The sequence below is a fragment of the Spodoptera frugiperda genome, chromosome 20, assembly GCF_023101765.2.
Source record: "Spodoptera frugiperda isolate SF20-4 chromosome 20, AGI-APGP_CSIRO_Sfru_2.0, whole genome shotgun sequence".
Lineage (NCBI taxonomy): Eukaryota > Metazoa > Arthropoda > Insecta > Lepidoptera > Noctuidae > Spodoptera > Spodoptera frugiperda.
Window position 1 is genome coordinate 1388228 of NC_064231.1, and position 26562 is coordinate 1414789.

Genomic DNA, 26562 nt, shown 5'->3' on the forward strand with positions numbered 1-26562 from the left:
TATCAATTTGGCATCAACAAGCGAAACCCGACTTTAAAGTCTCTACTTCGCAAACTTCATAAGTTCAGAATCCTTCAAAAGAAACATGCAGTTATGACTCACCTGTTACCCCAGTCGAGTTTGGCCACCAGCTTAAGTCTTAGAGCTCGAGTTTGGTCCTGGGTCAGGGTACCGGCCAGGAGTGCTCGTCTCCCACTTAGGAGTTCCCGCATCACCTTGGCTACTGCACTGAACCTGTAGGTCTCCCGCTCCTGGAGAAATAAAGAAAAATTATAACTAAGATATAATGGTTTTTTATTTGATGCTTAATTATTGTGGTGCTATAGGTTACGAAGGTGAACAACTTTTTCTAACTAATTAAGACCGCACTTTATCCTGTTTTTTACGTTGATGTTTGCAGTGAACGTTGTGTACATCTGTTAAAGATATACAAGATATCTGTCTCGGTAAAAAAAAATATATATAACTAATATATTTTTCTGCATATTGTTGATGTACCTTATTATAGATAAAACAAATAAAATTAACTTTTGGTGGTATGTCAAATTACTGATTAAGCCAGCATTGATATAGGGTGTAATAGCGCCTGTAATAAAACAAAAACTGATTATTGATGTATTGAAAACGCTATCACTTCAATTAGAAAAGTTTGCCTGTTATTAAGTAACCAAATAGAATATTTGATTTGCTCGCGATTTCTACATCGCAAGAGGAAATAAATCATTGTGTTACGATCTCGCAAGACAACAGATGTCTGGAAAGAAAGCTATAACAAGTGGAGTATGTGCACTAAGTGAAAATAAGGATGTGGGGATTCACGAAGCGGGAAGTACCTGCATCTCGTCTGAGAACAGACAAACTGTAAGGGGACATATTATTGACTATAGTGAACAATGAAGTAATTTAACTCAATGTGCCTTATGCAGTAAATATGTGTTGTTAAATTTAATTATTTATCATATTATGTATTTGTATTGCGGCTTCTTTCGTAGTTCCACAAAACCCGGAATCAATTAAGAATACCGTTATACTGCATTGTAGTAAATTGGGATCTTTTTACAAATCGCAGTCCATTGAACGTTTCTATAGAAATATTTGGTAATAATATTGTTAAAGCACAAAGCAACAAGAACTTATTGTGACTGCGCCCTGTGGGAAAATCCGTAGAATAGCGTAAGTATATTCATTGAAGGGTATTACATGCACACCCACACCAGCGGCTTTTATTTCCAAATAAGTATTTGTTTTGTTTTTGAAAAGCGGTAAAACCATTAGTCCAACCAAAGCCATCAGTTTCTTTCTCTTGGAATGGGACGGAGACGCAGCTACACTTTGGAACGAGCACCTAGCCCTAGCACCTGACGGACAGACTGATAGACTATTACTTATTTCGATTATTATATATTTTAGACTATTAGTATTTATTCGTAGACATTTCAAAAGTACCTATTTTTGGTTTGATTGGAATAAATGATTTGACTTTGACTTTAAAGACGAAGATTGGGAATATTGTTCTTGACATCTAAAGCAATATTGCATTGCAACTACGTATTGTTATTTCTTTCAAAAACAAAACTGATTATCACTCTCGCATATTTTCTAGTGTATCTACAGTTTACTTACAATAGCACCCATAGGTATCAAATCAACTGCCAATTAAGATGATGAGTGACAAGTTGCCGTTTAGCTGAACATAGGTACCTAATTAGCTTTGATTGGTCCCCCATTATAGACGTTAACAATATCGTCATCGAACAATTTAATAATAATATGCTGTTCATTACATCTACTGCGTAATAGTCGAAAGCTACCTCCTACTCGGTCTATTACAGATGTTATAAATATGTATGAAGTGCACAGAGTTTTAGTTGTTCAATCCAATTGATTGTGCCACCTTCTTTGAAACCTCTATCTTCAAAAAGGATTACGCAATTAAACAGTCCTACTTATATGTATTACCATAACATTATATCGGGAACAATTCATCATCAACATCATCAGCCTACAAAAGCCTAATGCTGGCTGAGCAAAGTATTTATAAGGAAGGTAGGTATGAATACCTACCTTCCAAATACGAGAAGAAACCCATATTATTACTGAATTTCATAATAAATAGCAGTACCAAGACAGCAGGCAGCCAGACGAATAAATCCCGAAATTATGGCCAGTTACAAAACATGACAAGTTCAACCAATTCTTAAAACCTTACCACCAAGTCTTCGAGTATTCATAATATTCTTAAAAAGCATAGAAAATAAGTAGTTCACACGGAAAACGAGTCACGACAAACAATGACTCATGAATAACTGAGAAAATAACAAAGAAATCTGTGAATAGGATGTGTTTGAATTTTTAAGTAGATACCTATAGGTATGGATGTTTAAAAGCAAATAACTAACATTTCGGTTGAATTTCTGTCTCATGTCTATACTTTAGTGTATTTAAGGTAAGACGATAATATTTTATATTGTGAGTTGGTATGCAAATACTTGAGTACTTAATAGATTATTTTTCTAGTATTTTGACTGCTTTTTTTTGAGTGAGTGTCTCGGAATTGATTCCCTACTTGGATGCTGGGTCTTCTTGATTTTGACGAAAAGTGGTTTTAGGAACCTTAATGTCTTTTTTAAAGACCTATCCATAGACACTCATCACGGATATGTAATAAAAAAAGTTATTTTTTGAGTCAGTTCCATGTATGGAGTGCCCCCTTTAATTTTTAAATTTATTAATTTTTATTCAAAATTCTAATAGCGGTTACCGAAATACACCATCTTACATAGTTTCACCTATGTAGGCCCAACTAGTTTCGGAAATAAATGGCTGTGACATACGGACGGACGGACGGACGGACATGACGAATCTATAAGGGTTCCGTTTTTGCCATTTGGCTACGGAACCCTAAAAAATTCCTTTATCTTAAATTTTGAAATAATTCATTCACTTATTCATTAGTGTGAATATTTGCAGTTAGGTTCACTTGTATTTTGAAACGTAACTTTGCTGATACTCATTACAGCAGCTATGCTGGGTCTTCATTTTCCGAAATACCTGTGTGATATTACCTATAGGACAACTAGAATTTTAACTGCATATGCGTTATACAGTTAAATTACTTCTATAAATATGTTGTGTACTTTAACTATTTGTCATTATATGTGTTAGGCAGTTGTCCCACCAACGGCGAGAAAACGACTAACTATCGGCTATTTTCTCGCTCAAGAAACGTACAATAGATATACTTTCCGTGTAAACAAAAGAGATGCATATACAATGTGATAGGGGTGGGACTTCTAACCCGTTAAGGCCGAGTACTACATCTAATTTTATCGACAAAAGTCGGGGGTCGAAGTGGTCGAATCCCCTCCCCTTGAAAGTTATGGCTATTTTAATATTTTTTTTACTTTTTTTGATATCAAAGGTTGTATGCGTCGTAGAAACAAAAAAAAAACAACAAACGGTAGCTAATAACCTTGGCTAACTAATTCATTACTTTTTTCATATATTTGATAATGTTTTGGTGAGAAAAAAAAATCATTTGTGAATTATTTTTACGCGAAAAAATCGCTATTTTTCAATATTTTCAATTAGGGGTTCCCCATATAATTATTTTTGTCGATAAAATTAGATGTAGTACTCAGCCTTAACCGGTTAGAAGTCCCACCCCTATCACATTGTATAGAAACAGTTGATCGCTGACTGTTCTCACTGCCGGCGAGTGCTCGCTTCACTAGTTTGTCGCTGAGCGACAAGAGCTATGAAAGATAACACTCGCTCGGCGACACTCGCCAAGCGACACGGTCATACAGGCGTATCGTAATTGAGTAATCGCCCGCCTTACTCGCACACTTTTCGAAGTCAAATATCGAAAAACTCGCTCCCCGCGTCTCGCTAACTCGTTGCTAGTTCTAGCTCTACTCGTTACTCGTTAATCGTTGCCGGTGGGACAACTGCCTTACAGCTTCTTTCGTAGTTCCACAAACCCGGAATCAATTAAAATACCGTTATACAACATTGTAGTAAATTGGGATCTTTTTACAAATCGCAGTCCATTGAACGTTTCTATAGAAATATTTGGTAATAATATTGTTTAAAGCACAAAGCAATAAGACCCTATTGTAACTGCAACCTATGGGTGTAAAAAATAATACGTACACTTTTGGACACCACTTCAAATAGCAAAACGCGTTTCGTTGCTGGGAAAACTTTATTGTATAGTATTATACTTTTCTTGATCACACAGTGAGCCCTACTCTGCTACACGACATTATTTCTTGGCGTAATTGAGATAAATATGCGATTTCCGTCATCGAAATCCTCTGTCGTCCACTCGTCCCCTATTACAATTGAATTAATAACTTAACTGGTTAAATGTAACATGAAAAATCCGTGACAGTCCATTGCTGGAATACTATGGGATTCCTCTACATAAAAGGGGTTTCTAATAATGTCCACACGTTGTGGATTTTATCAGTGCTGCTGCACGATCTTTGTCCAATATGTAGTTAGTTCGTTAGTCACCTCTTATGACTTATGAGACCTAGTTTTTTTATATTTGATGGGTCGACTTTTACTCGCTACTATCTCGCCTGGTGGTAAGTGAAGTCTGATGAGCAACTATTCACTCGGGCCTTGAGAGACAGGTTATACCCATCAGGAAACTCAGGGTAGAATTGACTCGTTAGCAGTTACCTAGACTACCTACTGACTAAGGTGTTATGAGGTACTCTGCTGTCATTACACCGTTCTAAAGGCACAGCAGAAACGACAAGAACGTCACTCAACAAAACATATCAATATAAAACAATTAATATTCAATAAAAACAGCCCACATAAACATTTCAGTTTATCGGTACCGGAAAGCAGATTTTTCTTCGTAACACATCATTATAATATGCGAATATGCGTTGTACGTTTATATGCTTAAATAAATACTTATTTATTGCTCGTTTACTTTCAATCGTGGCTCGTGGCTCACTAGAAATTCTAAACGCGTGACGAGTTTCCTGCCTCAAGTAATGCCATGGCTAAATAAGTTTGCAATTAACTTCGTTCGCAACGTATAAATCGTATGATTTATTGTTTAAGTATAAAACTTCTAATAAATCATTGTTATAGACGAAATTTTATAAGTATTGGTTTCTTGTAGTAGCTGCCATTGCCTACCTACTGAAAGTAATTTGCTAAAATTAATTAGTATTAAATATGCTATGTATGAACAAGGTAATGAACAACGTAACATTAATTAATGTATGTGATAATGATGAGGTGTAGGTAAAGCAGTTTAGCAGTTCTAAAGTTCAACTATTCTATAACTACAACTTCCTATAATATTAGTAAAACGAGTTATAAATATTATTGAAAGCCACACAATGTAATTTAATTGTCGTGTAATTATAAAACAATAAAACATGTAGAAGTTTCACAAACATACAGCAGTTGTGACGAGACAAAGACAGTCTACGGTCATTACAGTATGAATCATTTGCTCATTGCTAAACAAGTACTTGTAGACTCGAGCAGTGATCTACATTAATGATACTTGTGGTCTATTAAAGTTGCTATGATACTCGTATGTTGCTAAGACATCCTTTTTTATTTCTGATATATTAAAAACAATAAGACAATTTCCATTTAAGTGATTTTTTATTATTTCAGGGGTGCAAATCAATGCTCTGTAAACTTTCGTAAGACATATTAAATTATTAATATTTTTTTCGGCTACGTAACTATTTGACAAAGAACTCGATTAGTTTCAAACCATGCTAGAGGCTCATATTCATGAGCACCATTCCGCGGCAGGCGACAGTCGCATTGCACTTCTTTTAATTAGATGAAATTTTACTCTTTCAAAGTATAGATTCTTATAAAGAACATTGACTTTGAAATCAATGTTCTTAATTACTCAAATCACGTCTTAATGATCTGAAACTGATCAGATCCTTACTCAGTAAATAAGATCTCACTTACCACATAAAGCTTTTTCCACAATCGGGCCCATTCTCTCAAGACACATGCTATCTCCCGGACTAGAGGGTCATCCTTCAGCTCTGCTATGGCTGTGGCACCTGATCCCTTCACGATGCATGGCCGTATGGACACCACACATGATGGAAATATGCCCCACGAAGACCTGTTCTTGGAGCTGAAGCCTCTGTACCAGACTGGAAGGAAATTGAAGAATTATGAGATAAAAATTATGCTGAGTTTTTGGTGTATCTTAGTAAGAAATCCTGTCTTAAGTAAAAATAATCTTAGGAATTAGTAATTTGCCTTCAACAGGTTTTGAGGTGTAATTTCTAACGTTCACATTTGGGGAATTTTAGACTTAGTACGAGTTTGCTTTACATTTAACGAGAACGAAACGAGAGCGCATTCGGCGCTCTGGTTGGTTCATTCGAGCAGGCCAATCACGGCGCAGAACGCGATATCATTCCGATCTCTTTCACGTAAAATAAACTAGTATTAAGTCCTCTGACTTTCAAGGGAATAAGCACCATAATAGTACATAGTTATTTAAGTACATTTCAAAAACATGAATTACTGATACAGATACTTAATACTAGTTAATCGTATTAACAAACATAATTTTATTATCTATGCAGATAATTTTATCAAGTCCCAATTGAGTACTTAATACTTGATGTCCTAAATTAATTAATAGAGCTAGGTCTCTTCCTATAGGTCAGCCAAGTACCTAGTTTGTGGGATGATAATAATTACATACATTTAGTACATTATAATAGTGGTTGTGTTTCATAGATAAGCACTAAAGAGAACTAGAATTTGTAGCTAATTAACATTTCATGTTATGTTTTTGTGTCAATGTCTGTATGCATAAATTAATTTATAAACTCTGTGCAGTGATGTAATGTTGGAGAACAAGTAGCTAATAACATTTGTGATTTTATTAACTCTTTACAATTTTCAATTTTAGATATTTTTACTAGTTAGTAAATTTTGATCTGGCTGAGCTATGCTGTGGTGCTACTTTACAACATTTTTTAAAAGATTTACCAATTCAAATTAATTTATAATTTTGTAGATATAGTTATCAACTATTTAGGTGACCTTTTTACTGATATATAAAATGTCTTTTATAATATCTACGGGAAAATAACAATATATAATTAAATTACTGTTCTGTTAAGCCATTGTCAAGTAATAAATTGTTAATTAAGTACACCATAAAAGTATTTCATCACACAAACATAAAACATTGAATATGTTTTTATTACTTTCCCACAATTACTGTTATGTTAATAAAGTTATGTAATACAGAAGAACTTACCTCCATTTTCCTCCAATATTTGGACAGTCTCTCCGATTTCCAATGGTAATCCATATCTGACATCGCCTTTCCAGTTATAAACAGCTGAAATGTAAATATTTACATAATAAAACTTATTTTATTGAAGATCAATATTACCACAGATAGCCTTAGACAAATATATTTATAAAATAATTGTACCTTTACTAAGTATATTTGTTATTTTATTTTATTTATTAAAGAAAAATCTTCGACGAACAGACTCTCAAGGCTAAGCAGAGATTATTCATCCGTAGCCTAGAAGGTTTATTAACCTTTGAAGTGTTGCAATATGAGATGGAATAGAAAATAAGTTTATCTGAAACCTACATTCCAGTGAGGCCTAATACACCGGACCTAATGCCAAAAAGTTTATTATTATAGGATACTAGTGTATGCAATTTTTCTGCACAACTTTGTTATTTTTTTTTTCTTACATAACAATTTTCTTCTAACAAAAACGAAGCCAACAAATCAGAATTAGAGAAATCTGTTAAGTTGATCTTGAGATTATTTTGCGCTTAGCAACACATTCAGCTAATCATTATTATAATATTTTGAAGAAGATAATAAACAATTAGATACATAACTACAAACTAATCAATTTTTATTAATGGATAACAATTAATATCAAGACATTACATCTGTAATATATTTTTTTAAAGCATAGGTTTTGGGCAAGACGAGATGGAGTGCCAGACTTCTCCTGGCTATAAACCACCCCATTCCTACTCCTGTTTTTCGAACCCAAACCCCAGTAACCAACTAGGTAATCTGCAGCTCCAGGTAAAAGCAAAAGGTAGAAAAATGTTTTGTATTTCATTCAGCATATTACTATGAATGCAATATTTGTGGTACATTATGTAACTTTACACAGAGAAATAAATGAACCATTGAGAGTGGTAGATAAGATAGGATGCTTTAGTTATAAAATCAGTATTGTTGCAATACACAATAATATGAGAAAAATGAAATTATGATAAAGGAATTTCATATTACTCATAGAATTTTATATTAATTATTTTGGTGTATTTATAACTAGGTTTTACTATTGAATTTTTGAATACCTAATTAGTCTTAGTTGATATAAAAACAGATTTATTAAATAAAAGTTGGACTCAATTTTAAGAGATTTAGATAAGCTTTTTATTTATATTTGAATTTATCTAACAAAGAAATGGGAACACAATAAAGATACTACCTATTATAGTAATATTTAAAAAAAGAATAAACTGTCTTAAAAAATATACAAATATTTTTAAAGTATACCATGTAAAAAGAAAAAAAAGAGGCATGTATTTTGAACACTAAGTACAAGTTAATCTATAAATAGGCATTACAAAAAACAACTTCTTAGTCAGAAAAACAAGGCCGAAAACTAAGGAAAACAGACTTGGTTGACAAACAATGCATTCTATCTTTGATTGAGTGACCAATCAAGAACATCCTTCATTATAAGAAGTTATCATAATACCATAGCTAGCCTCTCATAACTTTTGTCTTTATTAGTTAAAATTCATAACATGTTATTTCGTTTCCGCTGTAATTGGCAGGATGTATCCGGACCGCGTAATGCTGATTGATTAAAAAAAATACAACTTACCGACAGCTAGCTTTGGTGATTTCGTAGGAATCCACATTTTTACACCAAACGCCGCCAGCTTCAACAAGTTTTATACACAACATTCACTGAATCATATTAGAAGAATTGTTATTTTCTTCCGAAAATAGATTTAATCAATTCCGAACAAAAACCTGCGTTCGATCAAATTTTTGACAGAAGAGTCGAAGTGATGTGAATTAGTATTATTAACAGATGTCATTTATTAAGGAGAAAATAGTAAACTAAATAATTACGACAAAAAGAAAAACACTAAATTGAATGACAAAATATTATGTAACGTATTGAAGCAAACCATTTTTTTTATATTTGAGGATATTTTAGGTGGAAAAAATATCTTATTGCTAATAAATACTACACAAAATCACAACACTAGGTAATTATGAATAATCTTATATCCTGAAAATATTTTGTAATGATTAGTAGAATTACTACTTTAACTTTAAATAATTTAATAATATTGAAATATATTACGAAAAGAAGAAATAAAGTTGAGATCATTCAAATATTCGAATGAGGACAGAATGTTTTCTAAATGAAGGAACTCATCAAATTTGTAAATACATAATATATTTGTGTTGTTCATATTACAATTTATTAAATTATTAGGATAACTATGTTTTTATATCTTGACTTTAATATGTTTTTAATGTAAATGATAAATTGTTTATTATTCCGTAATAGTCGATTAATAATTATTTGTAAGTTATTTCTTATATGACAACACTAATGATGTCAACTTTGACTTATTTTTGTCAACTTGTCACACTTGTAATTCATTCATAAACATACGTACGTTTGTTTTGTTTGTGTTAATTTGAGGAGTTTTAAGAAGTTTAAAAAGGTTGAACTATTAAAATGTCGGATAATTTTATACCTTTGAACCAGAGCACGCCAGTTCAGAACAGATGGCAACATAACAATAGTCACAACCAAAGATATAAGGGTCGTGGCGGTGGAAATCGAGGTGGTCGCAATAATAGCTGGAATAACTCTCGATCTAGCTATGGAGTGAGTATTAACTGCAATTATTTATGATGATTTACATCAAAAACCTATATTGATACTGTACTTTTCATTACTAGTACCGGATAAAGCAAAAAAAAGTTATCATAACTTACATAAGGCGCCACAAACTGTCTCTATAAACCTTTCAATGTAGTGGCCTATAAATCTAAGTAAAAAAGCGATCAATGTGCTATTTTATCACATACGATTTGAATATTATACATGCTTACCATGCTATATTAATTATTGTCAGACCATACAGGAAAAGTCCCATAATCATGTAAAAAATGTAAAGCAATAATACCACAAACCACATGGTATTTTTGGGAAATTAAAATGTGGTGATTTAATCACCACATGTTAAAAAGTTATTATGTAATGACCTAGTCATAGTTGTAACATAGTCTTAAAAACCAACTAACCAAAACAATAAGCATACTTAAACTTTTATTTTACACTTATAAGCTCAGAACTACTGTATAACATACCATTTACTATCCACAATATCTCTCCTACCATATAACACCTAATCCTTTACTAAATTATGTTTTTCTTTCCAATTTCAGAGCAACTCCAGTAACACAAGCTATGGTGGTGGCAACCATAGTCCGCAACATGATAGGTTCAATGTACAAGCTTACATACATCCGTCAATGCTGCAAGATCCTTGGGCTGAGCTGCGAAGAGAAATGGCTCAGAATAGTAGTAATTAGTACTTAGTATTTAAGATTTAGGATCTAGTTTAGGAATTTTGTAGTTAACTTAATGTCTGTTTTACAATATCTGATTGTGTTTTTGTTATTCTAATTGATTGATTGTTTGATATAATTATTATTAAATTATATGTCTTAAAAATATCTAATTTTTGAGTAATTGTAGAACAAGTCCTTGTTGTTATCTGTAGACATTTTGTGTATTAAATACTAAACAAATTAGTTTGATTCTAGAATGGTTTTTAAACTTTGAGACTATTGGGTACATATAGTGACTGGTCACTAGTGTGATTTATTTAATTTTATCATTATTTTTTATAATGCTTGATATTCAACTTTTAATAATGGCATGCAATTCTACTTGGTATTATTGCAAGCCACTGGAAATATGAGTTGATATAAGTAATTATTTTTTTGTTATTCTAATCAAGTAATCAACAAGCTATACTGGGTGTAAACAGAATGCTCCCAAATGCCGCTAATAGGTGATGGTAAAATAAGACATATATTTTCAAATAATTGAGGAACTCAATTTTTATTTCATGTAATATTAGTTGTAATCAACTGCTTAAGGCTGATGGGTGGTTTTCCGAAAAAAATCGCAAAATGTTAACGGCGTCATTAGCCTCAACCAAAAGTTAACAATTCTGCCGATTGAAACACAAAATTTGGTTTCAATAAAATATGCTGTGACACTGCTCTCAACCAATACAATAAAAATAAGGATGATAATAAGTTACCGCGATGCTTAATAATGCAGGAGATTAATGATTTGTTAAATAAAAGTTAAAGTTTTTCGGAAAACCACCCTGACGTTGCATGAATAACACAAAAACTAAAATGTCTAAAAGTATAAAAACAAGAAAATTCTAGCATTATTTTTATACTATTGATAAATTATGGCATTTGGCCACCGGCTCGCCTGGTTCCCAGTTACCAGTTTTTCGGGAGCATTCTGTTTACACCCATAAATTATTAATTAATTAATTAACTATGGAGGCATAGTATTGTAAGTCATATTTTAGTAAAGTCATCCATTGTTACAATTATGGTACATATTTGTATAACTAGACTGAAACCATCAATGTTTCTATGTAATGTAAGAATAATGCATTAAATAAACTTTGTTGTTACATAAATTATCATTTATTTTTGGTTTTTTTTTTTTCAGTACGATTACCATTTCTGTGAAAGTAAATAAACACAATCATATTAAACAAAACATCAAAAATACTGTTACCAACTTGAAAATCTACTTTATTTAGCTACAAAATACAGTTTGTTTTTGTTTAAATTCAGTTAATCAGCTATTCTAATATATTTTTTTTTGTTCTCTTTCTTATATCCTATTTAACCAGTATCTTATCAGAAATAAAAACAAAACTGCAGTTTGAGCAGAAAAAAATAACATTGTTATGTTGACCTTTTAGAACAACTATTTTACTATCTAGTACATTGGTAGAAACATGTTTTATTTAAATCTATATACCTATATAAAAATCAATTGCTATTCTTTAGTTTCGCTAAAACACGAGACGGTTGGAATGATTTGGAAATTTTTTGTCTTGAATTAAATTATTTTGGTAATGTCCTGCACATTACCAAAATAATTTATTTTCCAGGGCAGGTTTAAAAGGTGAGAAAATAAAAGTTTGGGGGCAGTACGAAATGTGACGGGACAGCTAGTACTACATATTACTTATTATTAATCGATTCTTGCTCATTGATGGCTTATTGATTTAGTAGTTAAGATTACGAGTGCGCGTGACGCTTTCACTACCAGTATGATTCCTGGTTTGTGACGAAGTGTCCCTCCCCACTTATCCACGTAGGTCTTAATTAAACATTTACCTGTTGATTTATCGACATACAAACAACTATTCGGCAATTAGATACCTACTTTAACGTACAATTTATCATCTGTATAATTACCTAAGTATCTACTTAATGTAATAGATTAAGTATCTACCTATATCTGATGGATAGCTATCATATAAAGAGGTACAAGTACAGATGGTCACAACGTAAATTGTGTATGGGATCTGCTATAGGAAGTGTATACATAAGTAAGTAAGTACATACCTTCCCATTCGTCTTATGTTAGGGTGTAACTGTGTCAAGGTTGTGAGAATCAGGACAAGGGATGCATATACCCATATATGTATATATATATATATATGCATATAATATTGTATCGTGGCTTGATTTTATTGTAGAAATACTTAGACTAGATTGGGTAATTGTGAGTAACGCCTAGGTGTAGCTACCCTGCCGACTATCGTGGTGGGGTCCACCACGATAGTCGGCAGTCGGTTTTTTTATTTTTTTGAACGAAAGAAGAAAGAAATTTGGTCATTGGTACATTTATTTAGGTATGTAGATACCTAAGTACCTAAGTGAACACGATCCAATAATCAAAGTGTAAATAATAATAAACCTAATAAGGAACGTAGGTATCTAGATACCTACCAACATAATCACTATCCATTAACTTGGAGAGTCAGCATAACGCAAAAATGGATCGCTTAAATTCAAAGATCCTACTTTGGGTTTTTTTTAAAGGAGGAAAATCATTCAATATCTTCTCCCGCCTTGGGCGTGGCCGGAGGGAGTGTCAGAGTCTTAACTGACTAAAACCTACTTCTGCCCTTCGAGCTGGAGCCCCGGTAAACCCACTAGGTAGTCCTAAATTAGGTTAAGGATGTAGGTACTTAGACACTGTGTACCTAAAATTCTATACATACTGCAAGAATAAATAGGTAGAGGTACCTATCTATCTACTCCGATACTACGAAGGTCTACCCACCCGACTTAAAGTCGCACATAATAGGTACCTAGGTACTTAAGTTATGACCTAAATTCTCCAACACTTGAGTTGTTAACAGTACAAACACACAATTACTCGTCCTTATAACCCTTTATCTGTGCGCGTAAAACAAAAACAAAACAGATTCGAAATGAACAGTGATCGGACCGGTTGTGATTGTTTTATTTTTTCAATCGATATTTCGATAGTTCTAGAGGTCTTATAAAGGTGCATCGCTTCGTATTTGCATTATACACGTCTTGCTAACACATGGAAAATATGAGGTTTTTGAAGCTAGTGTTGTGTTTTGTGGTTTTAAATGTGGCATTGGCTCTAGGTGAGTTTCTTTTTTACTAGTTTTTATTTTGTAAATAGATCGCTAATGAATTATTGCTTAGGTAGCTAGCTACCCCCAGTGCTGCGGACTGCTAGCGGATTACCGGGTCTTCTGCTTGTAAAGCAGGAGTAGGAATGGGGTAGTTTTTAGTTAGTAAGAGTATGACACTCCCTCTCGCAGTCATTGGATGATTTTCTCCTCTCAAAAAAGCCTACCTACTTATTTTCTAGTATAGATTTTATGCTATTGTCTATTCCTGTAAATAAATAATTCCTAGATAGGTACACACACGTACCTAGATACGTAAATATCAAGCAAGTTGACAAAGTTTTAAGTATTATTCCCAGTATTATTAAATATCATTATGAGATAACTGCTTAAGAAGTAAGTACCAATTGGGTTTCAAGATAAAAAATTTGATTTATGTGCAATAACTTAAAATATTGCTCTATAATCTAACATAGGTACCTAGCTTATTGTTATGAATTAATTTGACTGTACGGCAACGTGTAGCGATTTCGATTCCCGCACGGAGCAACTCTTTGTGTGATCCACAAATCGTTTTTTCCGGTCTGGGTGTCTTGTGTGTGAATGTGAACTCGGTATGTTTGTAAACACACCCAACGTTTATTTAAAAAAAAAACTGATACACTACAGGATTGTATTTAGCCCTCGAGTGTCTTCATGTCGAAATTCGTTCCTATAGATAGATTAAATATTTTCTTCTAGATTAAATATATTCGACTACCTCGTTGGTCGAGTGGTCGCAAGTGCGACTGCCGGACAAGGGGTCTCGGGTTCGATTCCCGGGTCGGGCAAAGTATTAGGTACTGGGCTTTTTTCAGTTTTTCGAAAATATTCTCAGTAGTCGCAGTCTGGTATTGTGTCCAGTATATGGCAATAGGCTCACCCCCTATTACATGAGACTTATGACACAAATGGTGAAAAAGTGGGTGTACATTGTATAGCGGCATTACGTGTCGTAATGTGTAGCCTACCCCTTCAGGGATAAAAGGCGTGACGTTTACGTTGCATATTAAATATTTTCGAGAGATGAGGCGTAGGTATCTGGTTAACTATCAGCTGTTAAAGACAACTTCGGTATACCTAACTACCATGTAGCTACTTAGGTACGTCAGTTCATTAACATTGTAATTGATTAGTAACAATTACTAAGTATCTAGTGTGGCGTAGTGGCGCCTAACAATTAGCGAGGCACCTATTTGCGAAGCAGATAACATTAATGTTTAAGTAATTAATAATTACAATTACGCATTTAAGTACCTACCTACTAAGAAATTTAATTGGAACTTCCCAATAGGGGCTAACTATATTTTTGCTCACCAGATGGCACTAGTGCGAACTTCCCATTTTTTGTCCAATAAGGAACTAGCTAGTGTCACACCATTGGGCGTTCAATATTTGACAACTGCAGTGATTGGACAAAAATAATTCTAGCTACATTTGCGCCATCTGAAGACCAAAAAAAACCATACTGGCCGGATTGAGAACTTCCTCCTTTTTGGAAAGTCGGTTAAAAAACGGTACGTTCTAGCCCCCATTGATTCAAATGGTGACGTGTTTAACTATCTGCAGGAGTATTGTTCTAGCGGTGCACCTGCCCGTTTCAACTTAGAACTTGGTAAGAAACTTGCAGTAGTGTAACTTACTGTAGGTAAGGCGTCCAAGTTTCATTCAAAGTGTTGGGTTTGCTTAACCATTTACTTGCTTACTGTTCAGCTTAGAGCTAGCCTAGTTACTTTAGTGTTCTGAGTAAAAACAATACCTATGCATAGGTAGCTAATTAGGCAGTTACTTAAGTGAACTAAATTGAAAATCTCTACATTATAAATGTGTAAGTGTGTGAATGGGCCGGATCAACCGGAGTGATACCACGGCCTCACAGAAAACCGACGTGAAACAACGCTTGCGTTTTGTTTCGTTGTGCGAGTGAGCTCACCGGAGGCCTAGTTACCCCCCTTCTTATCTTCCCAATCCCCGATTCCGCAACAACTCTTATATTCCTAACCTCCAAAAGGCCTGCAACGCACTTACCTATATAACGCCTCTGGTGTCTTACCATCAGGTGATCCGTCTGCTCGTTTACCGGCCTTTACCATAAAAAGTGTAATGATACTATCACAAAGATGATATTATTAAACCTACCTATGAATAAATATAGGTACGTAGGTAGGTACCTAGATTAGGATTGTGATACCTATTCTGCTTCGTAATTAAAATTAGTATATATTTAGTTACTTATTCATTATTATAATGAATGTGCTACTTATGTACTGGCTACCTATCTAACCTATACATATGTATACAGATACTCTTGCATACTTATTAAGGTATTTACAAGATAAATAGGGCGTGACCCATTTATAAATAATAATATAATTATGCACAGTGCGATAGGATGTGCCATAATACCTACTTATGTTTCTTAACACAACGTAAATCACTGGGTTTTAATTCGTGCAACTCCTGCACCAGTAGGTACAGAATAAGTATATTTTTTTTAAACTTTGCCCCACACTAGGATTTTCTCCTGTGTCGTGGGTGCGTTTACAAACATACAAGTTCACATACACATGACACCCAGACCCGAAACAACAATTTGTGGATCACACAAAGAGTTGCTCCGTGCGGGAATCGAACCCGCTACCCGTTGCGCGGCAGCCAGTTGCCCAGCCACCGCACCAACCGTGCAGTCAATGCAACAGATGGTGATACTATTTATCACCAAGGTGTTGTATTACATAATTTAATGTGCACCTCTGTCTGTCCCATTAGCGAATACCTACATATAGGTAAGGCTTGCTATTTTAAGCAGTCTTCATAATTCCTTGACATCGTGAAACCTTAGTCACTACACAACAGTGCCTATCTTTTAACTTCTTATATCCGGCTGATTGTAGAAATGTAGAACTCCTACCTCTTGAACCAATTACCAAAGTTTTACCGGTTTCCATAACATTACCGGATACCGCTCTGATAAAACGGCTGGTAAATTATTCAATCTTTATCTTTTTATTGGTCGTAAACATTCCATTTACTCACAATTCTTCCCTTTATCATAATTGCGATAAAATTGGGGGTGAACAGGGTAGAACGAGTTGACTACCATACAATACACCCCTATCGTGACGATAATATGTGGTAGGTATAGGTAGATAGAGGTACATAACATACAGGGGCAAATATCGGAATTACGGAATGTAGAATTGAAGATACAATATGTACATGATGTGATGATATCATTATTAAATCTTTTCCTTATACGAGTCAAACCTTACGTGTATAGGAACACTGCAATGTTGATGCGTCTAAGGTCTAAGGAGGTTGTTACTTACCTCGGCAAGCGGTAGCATGACGTAGCTGACGCGTGCACTGGCCTGTGCCTATGGTCTGGAACTTAAAAATCCGTACTAGCTTTCGGGCCTACTCGGGTATCTATATTAAGTTTTTATTAACATTAGAAGAGTCAGAAAACATAACATTTGAAAATATTATTCCTTGAAGACTACAGTATTAGCAAAGGCGTATATTTCAAATGTAGCACTCAGAGCTGCGGACTACCTAGCGGGTTTACCGGAGCTCCGGCACGCTCCGGCTCGAAAGGCAAGAGTAGGAACGGGGTAGTTTTTAGTCTGTAAGAGTCTGACACTCCCCCACTCGCCTCGCCCAAGACAGGAGAAGACATTGGATGATTTTCCCCCCTTAAAAAAAGCACTCACTTTGGTCTATTGTCCTATAGGAATTTAAGTCCAAACTAATTAGAACTAAGGCTATTAATTAGAACTAGTGGTCGCCTAGTGGCCGAAATTCGACCATATATGATTTAATTTACAATACCACTTAACGTACGTTGAAGGATAATTTTTATTTAATTCAAACTCTTTTATAAAACTCTTTTCATATGAGACGTGAGAATATCATCGCAATGTCTATCGATTTTGACGTTTTGTCAAATACGATCAGATACTATGCATGTGTGTGTAATGTTTTATTTATTGATTTAATGTACTTTATAAGCACTATTTTTGAAAAATATTAGCGCTATGCACTTCTCCTACACATAAACTATAAGTGTACCAAATTTTATGCTCCTACGTCCGCGCAATTTTCGTAAAATGTGGTCCAAAGTTTTTGCATCACGTATTAATATATAGATATACGCATTTACGTCCACAAGCCAAAAAACTTCAACTAACACTAAAATACATACTTTCCAGCGGCCTGCCCACCTGGTGAATACAACCCTGGACCAAACTGTGGCCTGGAACCATCATGTTCAACCAGAAGCTCTCACGCATACCCGAAGCATACCTGCGATTGTTGGTGTTTACCTGGCACGTACAGAAATCTGGATACCAACGCATGCGTCGACCTTAAAGGATGTTAACATTAAATTTTAGTATTATTAATTATTAAATTGTGTTTTAATTACTTTTTGTATCATACTGTACATCTTAAATACCATATAGGTACGAGTATGGGCTGTTTATGTCCGGAGAATCGCAAAACGAATGAAGCCTATTGCATATGCTTAATGATGCTACTGGAAAAAGTGTCACACATTTAAAAATAACAACACCTCCAATGTAATGCGAAACCGAATATTTTTCTTGTTTAAAGATAAAAGCAATTTATTTTGCTTGTACTCTAGCTGTAGATCAGATTGTTTTTAGTTTATTTCTCTACATTATAGGATATAACAAGGACGGTGCTTAATAAATAAGTATTATACAAACAATATTAACTGGCACTTATTATATTTATAGGTACATAAACATCAATTTAGTTCTTTAAACTCTACACGTTAAACAAAAACTACACAAATAACTAAAAGGATATCTAGAAGACACATCATATGAATCATCACACCCAAAACACATTAGTCAATAGACAGATGATGCTTACTTCTGACTAATTAAATTCCTCAATTAACGATCTACATCATTTTTTACCACGAACCAGAACACACTGATTCCCTACAAAAAACATCTATACATCATATTTTGTGGGCTCTATTACGCCTGGCAAATTAATTGGTCACTAGACCGAAAAAGGCAGAAAACCCTCGTTCTCTTAAACCGCACAACAATGACTGACGACTTGTAATTATGTGCTCACAAACCGTAGCATTTATTGTTAAAAAAGTCATTAGTATGATATAATACAATTACATATATACAGGTATATGCAAAGAGATCTTCAATAGGTACGTTTTATTTTGTATATCGGTGACTTATTAGCTTCCTGGATGATGAGTCTTCGTGCTGTGTGACGTCAGAAGTTGCTATAGGATATTGAATGCTACGTGGGACGACAATGACTTAATTATTATACTCGTAGTTCGGTAAGATAATATACATATAGTTCCAAGAACTTGGTTGGTGTAGTGACTGAGCCAATGGTGACTGAACTATATTAAGTATGGTTAAGGTTGTTTTTCCAACACAGATGTGCTATGCTACGTTGCTGTGGATGCGTTTGGCATCCACCAATCATATTTATTGTTACACATGGCTTTAGCACTGGTGGAAAAGGTTTCAACTAATAAGATAAAAGTTTCAACTATAGATGGTCGAATCAGAGTACTTACAACAGCTACTTTGCGGCAGCGCATCTTCCTAGCACATCTTACTCAAATCGACATACTGTAAGGCAAAATAAAAAAATGTAACGCATAAAATGTTTCTTCGTACTATAGGTATATGGATATCACTATACGTAATCTATTTATTTTCAGAATTTTATTAACTTACGTTTTACTTCATCGGAAAAACCAAGTGTAATGTTACGCCTAGAAACATCCAACGTATCGTGACCAAAATAGAATAATTATAACCTGCTTCATAAAAACACGAATACACCTATACATGTAAGTACTTATATACTTCTATTGTTATATTACGTTTGTATATAACACGTGAGAAACAGGTCTACGTCAATCAGTCGCATCTCATCGCTTGAAGCTAATCGTTTTCAAATTAGTTTTCTGTACCACAAAGTATTTTTATCGTTCTTCATAATAGTGTGTTAATATTGATAACAATTCATTAAATTGACTTCAATGTGCGTTATTTATTTTGTTAATTAAAGTAAAGTAAATAGATCTATCTATCAATGAATGACTGTGACCTATTTTTGTTACAACAGAATGGAATAGTGCTAAAATAATTCATAGTTTTGAAGTCATAAATGCTGGTTTAAACAGTGTAAGATGATTGGTTTAAGATGTATAATTTTTGTGTGCTAGTTGAACAAATTAGTGGCACAGATAATCAAGGTGAAGAAGTTATTTAAACACTTGATGTGTTGTGATACACTGCATTCGTAGTTGTGTGTGTGTGTCGACAACATGATTCGCTTGACAGTCTTATTTGTTTTGTTCACTATCGTCTTAAGTTTACAAGAATTGTATGGTAAGTTGTTTTCTTTATATTATATTTATTGTTTACATAGGGTTTTCCCAAACGACTACATGTGTTTTTATGTTGTTATTCGACACAGTTTAGAACAAGTTCTGATTACATTAATTGTGTTTATTTGAATGATTAAGTGAAGTGTGTAACTAAGTGTATGATGCAACATCACGCCTTTTATCCCTGAAGGGGTAGGCAGAGGTGCACATAACGGCACGCAATCCAATGTGGTGTATATTACACTATCACCATTTGTGTAAGTGGAAGTGCTATGTAATAGGGGGTGAGCCTATTGCCTATTATACTGTATAACTAAGTATACAAGTCAATATATAAGTAGATAGATATAGTTATAGATAAGGTGTTAGTGTGGGTAGTATCATTATAAATAACTATAAGGTCTCTGCCCTTTCACATTAGGCTGTGTGAATGAATAGTAAAAAGTATGTGCTTAAGTAATACTACTAGTAATATGTCTACTGTTGAATAAATACTTTTTCATTTTTTCTTTCTTTTTTTAATAATAGTAGGTAATGCTTAAGTATACTTAGTTGTTGTAAACGTGATTAGTTAATGTATTAGGTACATAGTTTATTTGTTAATGCAGAATAATGACCAGTTTAGTTTTACTGCCAAGTATGAGGTTTTGGGTTCGATACCCGGGTCAGAAAATAGTTATGGTTGTTGAACATTATCTAGGTTTAATCAGTTAACCTCTAGTATAACAGGACTATGCGTAGTCAATACCAATTTAAATACAAAAAGTTTACATTACCATAGTCCAAATTATTAAAACACCTTCGCAATATTAGGATTAGTCAAGTTTACATTACCTACGTAGAATTAATCGTTGTCATTTTGAAAATTCCAGCGGAATGTCCACCAGGCCAGTACGATCCTGGCCCTGACTGTTCCTTCGAGGTCATCTGTGGTCTTCCAAGCGCCCATTCAGCAAGACGACACTACTGCGACTGCTGGTGTAACCCTGGGACCGTCCGAGACAGCATCACCAATGAATGTGTGGAAAAATGTCCCTAATTTAACGAACATTTATTTCTAAGTGTACCTAAGTATGTTTAATTTAAGTTATTTAAATATTTAATGAGGGTTTAGTTGTTGAGTTTTATTTTTAAGTGATTTCTGTCAGTCGTTGGTCTTTAGAATTTACCTTTTGTCTATTTATATTTTATTGGTTAAAATTCACGTAGTTTTAAGCGTGTCTTCCCCACCAGAGATGTAGCTGTATTACGAAGATGCGCTGCCGCAAAGTAGCTGTGCGAGGAAGATGCGTAGCTCGAGTATGCGATGTCTCCATAGTAGCGAAGCCATCCATAGCACGCATCTTTGCATACAAAAAACATAACTTAACTGAGTCCGTTTCCACAAGTGCTAAAGCTGCGTGTACCAATTAATATAATTGGTGAAAGTCAAACGCATCCACAGCAACGTAGCACAGCACATCTCTGGTGAAAAAGCACCCTGACGCTTGCCATGTGAACATAGACTAAGTCTTAGGTAAATTGGTAATAGGTCTTCTGTACAAAAGAAGGTAATGTCATCTCTACAACAAGCGGTTTGGAGATCGCAGTTTAAAAGTATACATTAATTACGAACAAGCTGACCAGGTAAACATTTTTTTTTATTTACCTTTTCAATCTGCCCTGGACTTTACCAAATAATTCAAGACCAAAATTAGCCAAATCGGTCCAGCCTTTCTCAAGTTTAAGCGAGACTAACGAAAAGTAATTGATTTGTATATATATCAAGATATGTATTTTTAAAAGTAACTGCGACCAAGCGTATGGATAAAGCTGGATGAAGCGACAAAGAAAACTATTTGTAGAAATGAGGTCAAATTCGTTTTATATCCTTATCTTTTAACCCAGATATGCATGTGTCAGAGCTCGGGACAACAATATTTATTTTTCATTCCGATATCTAATTTATGTCGTACGAGTACATTACTCATGTATCATTATATTTCTAGGTCAATAATTTTAATTCATTAATATCTAATTATTATTTATTGTTGTTGGAGAACTTTGTTTTAGTTGGCGTGTATAGGGAGTTCAATTCAAAAGTTGTAGAATCACACTATCGCATTAATATTATAAATATGAAAGTTTATTTGTTTTGATGTTTGGATATTTGTCCGTCAATCATGCTGAAAAAATTGAACGGATTTTGATTTGGTACACAGACAGGGTATGAGCTGACTTAGGTAACAGTATTTTTTATCCCACGGGAACGCGGTCGAAGCCACTTACAGAAGCTAGTAATTATTACAAAACACTATAAGGTAAAGTACCTACTAATAAGTACTTCTGAATTCTAAATACCCCTTTAGGAAAAGGAAAAGTGTTGTATCTTGCGGTATAATATTTAATATCTTTCACATTTTCCAGTAGATTTCGTATTGGAAAGTTTAAAAAAAAATACATGACTTTCAGTAGCGGTAGTTACGTGGCTCTAAATGCTTGTACACTATTATAGCTTTATTTACATTAAGTATTTAATGTATAAAAGAGAGTTTGTCTTAATATTTACCCTAGACAAGTGTATTGGAGTTCAAAAAGTTCAAGTTTATAAGATAAGCGAGTGCAGCTGCCCGGTTCTGTCAATTGTGGGACAAAGTCACAGGGAGACCAACGGCGCGTACGGTACGGCGCGTCGCGTGCCTCAAAGAAACTTCAGACCACCACAGATGGGGGCCAGAAGGGCTGATGCCTGATCCGGAGCGGCGGACTACCTAGCTGGTTTACCGGGGCTTTGGCTCGAAAAGTAGGAGTAGGAACGGGGTGGTTTTTAGCCAGTAAGAGTTTGAAACTCTCTGTCGACTCACCCGAGGCGGGAGAATTTATTGGATGATTTTCCACCATAAAAAAGAGAGACCAAGGGCGGTGACAAAATGTATTTCATTCACCACTTTCATTTCAAATTATACACGAACTCAAACATACCTAATCATCAAAATAAAATCACCACACCACACTACATGAAACATTGATTATCAAAACTAAACACACAAACTATGACAAAGTAATCAATAACAATTTACCTAGCTACCATTTTATAATAGTTCCTGTAACTCCATTGAAAAGTCAATCAACCGTTATCAAGATGGATCAAACGAAATTGGTTTGAAATTGGCCAATTATTGAGACACACCTATACGCAATTGCTCCATCACATCGAACGGTGCAGAATGGCAGAATGTGTCATTCTTTACTGCGAAATTTTTAATAATAAGTGGGGATGTTTTTGAGTAATAAGTGGGGATGTTTTTTAGTAATAAGTGGGGATGTGTTTGTTTGTGGGGCAAAAGGGGACTTTATGATGAATGCATTTTTGTCATTAATTTTTGTTTTGATTAGATGTATTCTGGTAATTAAGTTAATTAATAAATAAATGGTACAAGATAACGTACCATATGAGGTGTGGGGAGAGGGATATCACATTTTTTGTAACGAAAATAATAAATAGTATAGTTATAATATTTTTTGCCAATTACGTCATTGATGAATAAAAGTAAGAACGTGAGGCGAGCCTATTAAGATAAACCATTATTAATTATAAATGTAATAGGAAGCAAACGAGCAGACGCATAGACGCAAGACCAGATTAGTTATCCGTTCGGCAATATCGGTATATATTCGGTAAGTGATTTATGGCCTATAAAGGTACAAGGCGCGTTGCATGGGCAAACTCTTAATACCTATTTAGTTGTTGCCAGCCAAAGTTCTATATGATGGGGGTGGTGGGTATGGAAGTGGAGCATTTTGAAAAACAATATACACATAATATAAAAATACTATGTGGCCCACGAAGCTGACAACTTTTTTGTCACTAAGTATTTAACCAGATACCCTCTGCTTAGCAGTCGCACTTATGACCAAAAGAGCCAGTCATAATACAAATATTTTGTATACACACAGTAATAGTTATTAGTCGTAAAGTGCTCAATACAGTGTAGCTAAGTGCTTGTCGGCAGAAACGGCGGTAAAACACCGACAAATAATCGTTTAATAGGTTCCCGTCTGGAGCAAAAATTGGTTACTCTCGTTCAGTGAATTTATGTCGCCTTAGTAAAATTATTACCACGGGGACATTTTAGTTAGGCTTTGCAACACAAATGGGCTTAAAAATTAAGTCTTAAGTTTATGTGTATGCAGTCAACAAAACACTATAGTAGGTAATTAGTATTTTTTATTACAACACTATAAAATCTGTGTAACAAATATCTCTAGAGTATTCTCTGGAGTAGTCTTAAAATATGTTTAATATAAGATAAGATTAATTATTAAAATGTTACTGTTTGCTTTGAGAAAAACTGTAGGCGCTAACAGTTCTAAGTCGTATGTGTCATAAAATTATTCGCGGCTTGTTGTTCTTAATCTGCTTGCGGGCCGTTCTAATCTCGTATGGGCTGATGTCCAGGATATCCTTGGTACAGCTTACCTCTTGGGTCTGCGGCTGAGCTAACAGGTTGAGTGCCTGACGCGTATAACTTAAAATATTTAGATGTATAATATTCTAAAATATGACCAAATTAATTGCTCCCAATATAATCATCATTTACGTAATTTATCTCCTCAAAGTTGATTTTGCCAGTAAACAAAATCCCAATAGCAGAAAAAAATAAGAACGGATCCTTTAATTTCCTTTGGCTAACAACAATTTTCTTTTTATTACTTCTTAACAAAGTCAACACTCGATACGGACGCTCTCGCCACATCGAGCCGATGAAACGGTGAAACTAAAATAAATATAATTTACGAAATTGCCCTAATCAATTCTGTTGAGGACCACGCCATTTTGGAATTAGGGACCCGTGACCTTGTTATGCAGATTCTGATGTTTTTTCGGTCGATGTAAAGTGTTTTTGCGTCTTAAGACTACTTCGTTAAAACAGTCTTGTGATTTTTTTATATTGCGTTCGTAGTCCTTATGGTTAGCAACAGAGTTTACGGGCTACATGGTGGTTGATGGTCATGTTGCATTATGTATGTGTTACCTGCAATACCAGAAGTATTAAGAGTACGTTTACAGAAAAAGAGGAATTTCACTGCCTCTGTTTTGAAGAACTAAGTAACATAAGTTGTTGTTGGGCATCACGACAGGGTGCTTATTCCATTCTCTCTATGCGTTGCTTTAACAACATAAACTATATTCTTACTTAACTGTTTTAATGGTCAATTAAATTAAACAGTGTTGATTCCGTAGATCGAATTTAGCTCAGGACCTGTAGTAAGATTGTATGCCCGGTATAACCAATTGTGATCAATATATTAGATAATGTCTGCCAGTTCCACTTCAATTTTTTTTTAACGTTGTCACACATTAGTGTTTTTCCTGTCTGTAGAAACATACAAGTGTTCACATACAAATGATACCCAGACCTGACACAACAATACACAAAGAGTTGCTCCGTGTGGGAATCGAACCCGCAACCCGCGTTGCGCACCCAGTTGCCAGCCACCGCACCAACCGTGCAGTCAATTTTACAAAATTAAATAGTAAGTAGTTACTAACCTAGAATCTGTAGAAGCATTCAGCCACAAAAACACTAGATAGTTAAACTCCTCGCTTCCCAGGAAGATGAACTAATATCTTCGACGTCAGTTCCACTTGGCATGCGAAGATTTATAGTATAGCACCCCAACACGGTTTTTGTCTACAATAAGGATGAAGCTGACTCTTAATGGAAACTTTTTTTTACTAAGAAACTGTACTCTTAGTACGAGTTTGCTTTACGTTTAAAGTAATCGAAACGAGAGCGCGTTTGGCGCTCTGATTGGATGGTTTATTCGAGCCGAGGTAGCTTACTATGAGTACAAATGAATAATGATTGTTGAAAGCCAAACGCATTCACAGCAACGTAGCATAGTACATCTCTGAAAAAGCACCCTAGTACTTTTTTTGACTCGGCAGTCGTACTTAGGATCATCCAGTGAGCCAGTTATACATATGTAACCATTCAAATAGTAATAATGGGTGTGTAACAACATTCGGTATTAGTAGACTGGACAATGCATTTATTCTGCGTGTTAAAGAGAAGTCTGCAGCTAAGTACTTAATCCAATATGCTCTATTCGGGTGAATGCTTAGCTCTTACTGTCAATGTTCTTACAAAGGGGAGCACTATTACACAATAGTAATAGTGTGCACTATTACACAATAGCGTTTTATCCAGGAGATTGGCAAAGGTTATGTCATAATCATTATCTTCGCCCATTCATGTCCATGGGTAGATTAGAGTCTGTCTTCTAGCCCACGAAAGTTTGGACGTAAAATTCTTCGGGGATGTAATATCGGTAAGTTTTGTGTACATTTG

General features: G+C 34.5%; 1 protein-coding gene and 2 long non-coding RNA genes across 5 annotated transcripts in view; 2 read left to right on the forward strand and 1 right to left on the reverse strand.

The window, feature by feature from the left end:
• The window catches only part of LOC118262119 (dedicator of cytokinesis protein 4), a 68290-nt gene extending 59196 nt beyond the window's left edge, over positions 1-9094 (reverse strand). For 2 of the 3 annotated variants that reach the window (XM_035573261.2, XM_050701428.1), the window contains exons 1-4: positions 8913-9094; positions 7292-7375; positions 5971-6164; positions 103-251 (exon numbers count right to left, since the gene is read on the reverse strand). In XM_035573261.2, the coding sequence (XP_035429154.2) occupies positions 103-251; positions 5971-6164; positions 7292-7375; positions 8913-8949 (464 nt within the window). In that variant the 5' untranslated portion in view covers positions 8950-9094. The remainder of the gene's footprint in view (positions 1-102; positions 252-5970; positions 6165-7291; positions 7376-8912) is intronic. The other variant, XM_035573262.2, reaches the window with a different exon arrangement.
• A 4370-nt stretch (positions 9095-13464) lies between these two features.
• LOC118261731 (uncharacterized) lies at positions 13465-18232 on the forward strand. The gene is made up of 2 exons (XR_007706532.1): positions 13465-13794; positions 18033-18232. It is a non-coding gene; the product is annotated as an uncharacterized LOC118261731 (long non-coding RNA).
• Positions 18233-19495: 1263 nt separating this feature from the next.
• Positions 19496-21340, forward strand: LOC118282273 (uncharacterized). Its single transcript, XR_004784281.2, has 2 exons — positions 19496-20228; positions 21100-21340. It is a non-coding gene; the product is annotated as an uncharacterized LOC118282273 (long non-coding RNA).
• The last annotated feature ends 5222 nt before the right edge of the window (positions 21341-26562 follow it).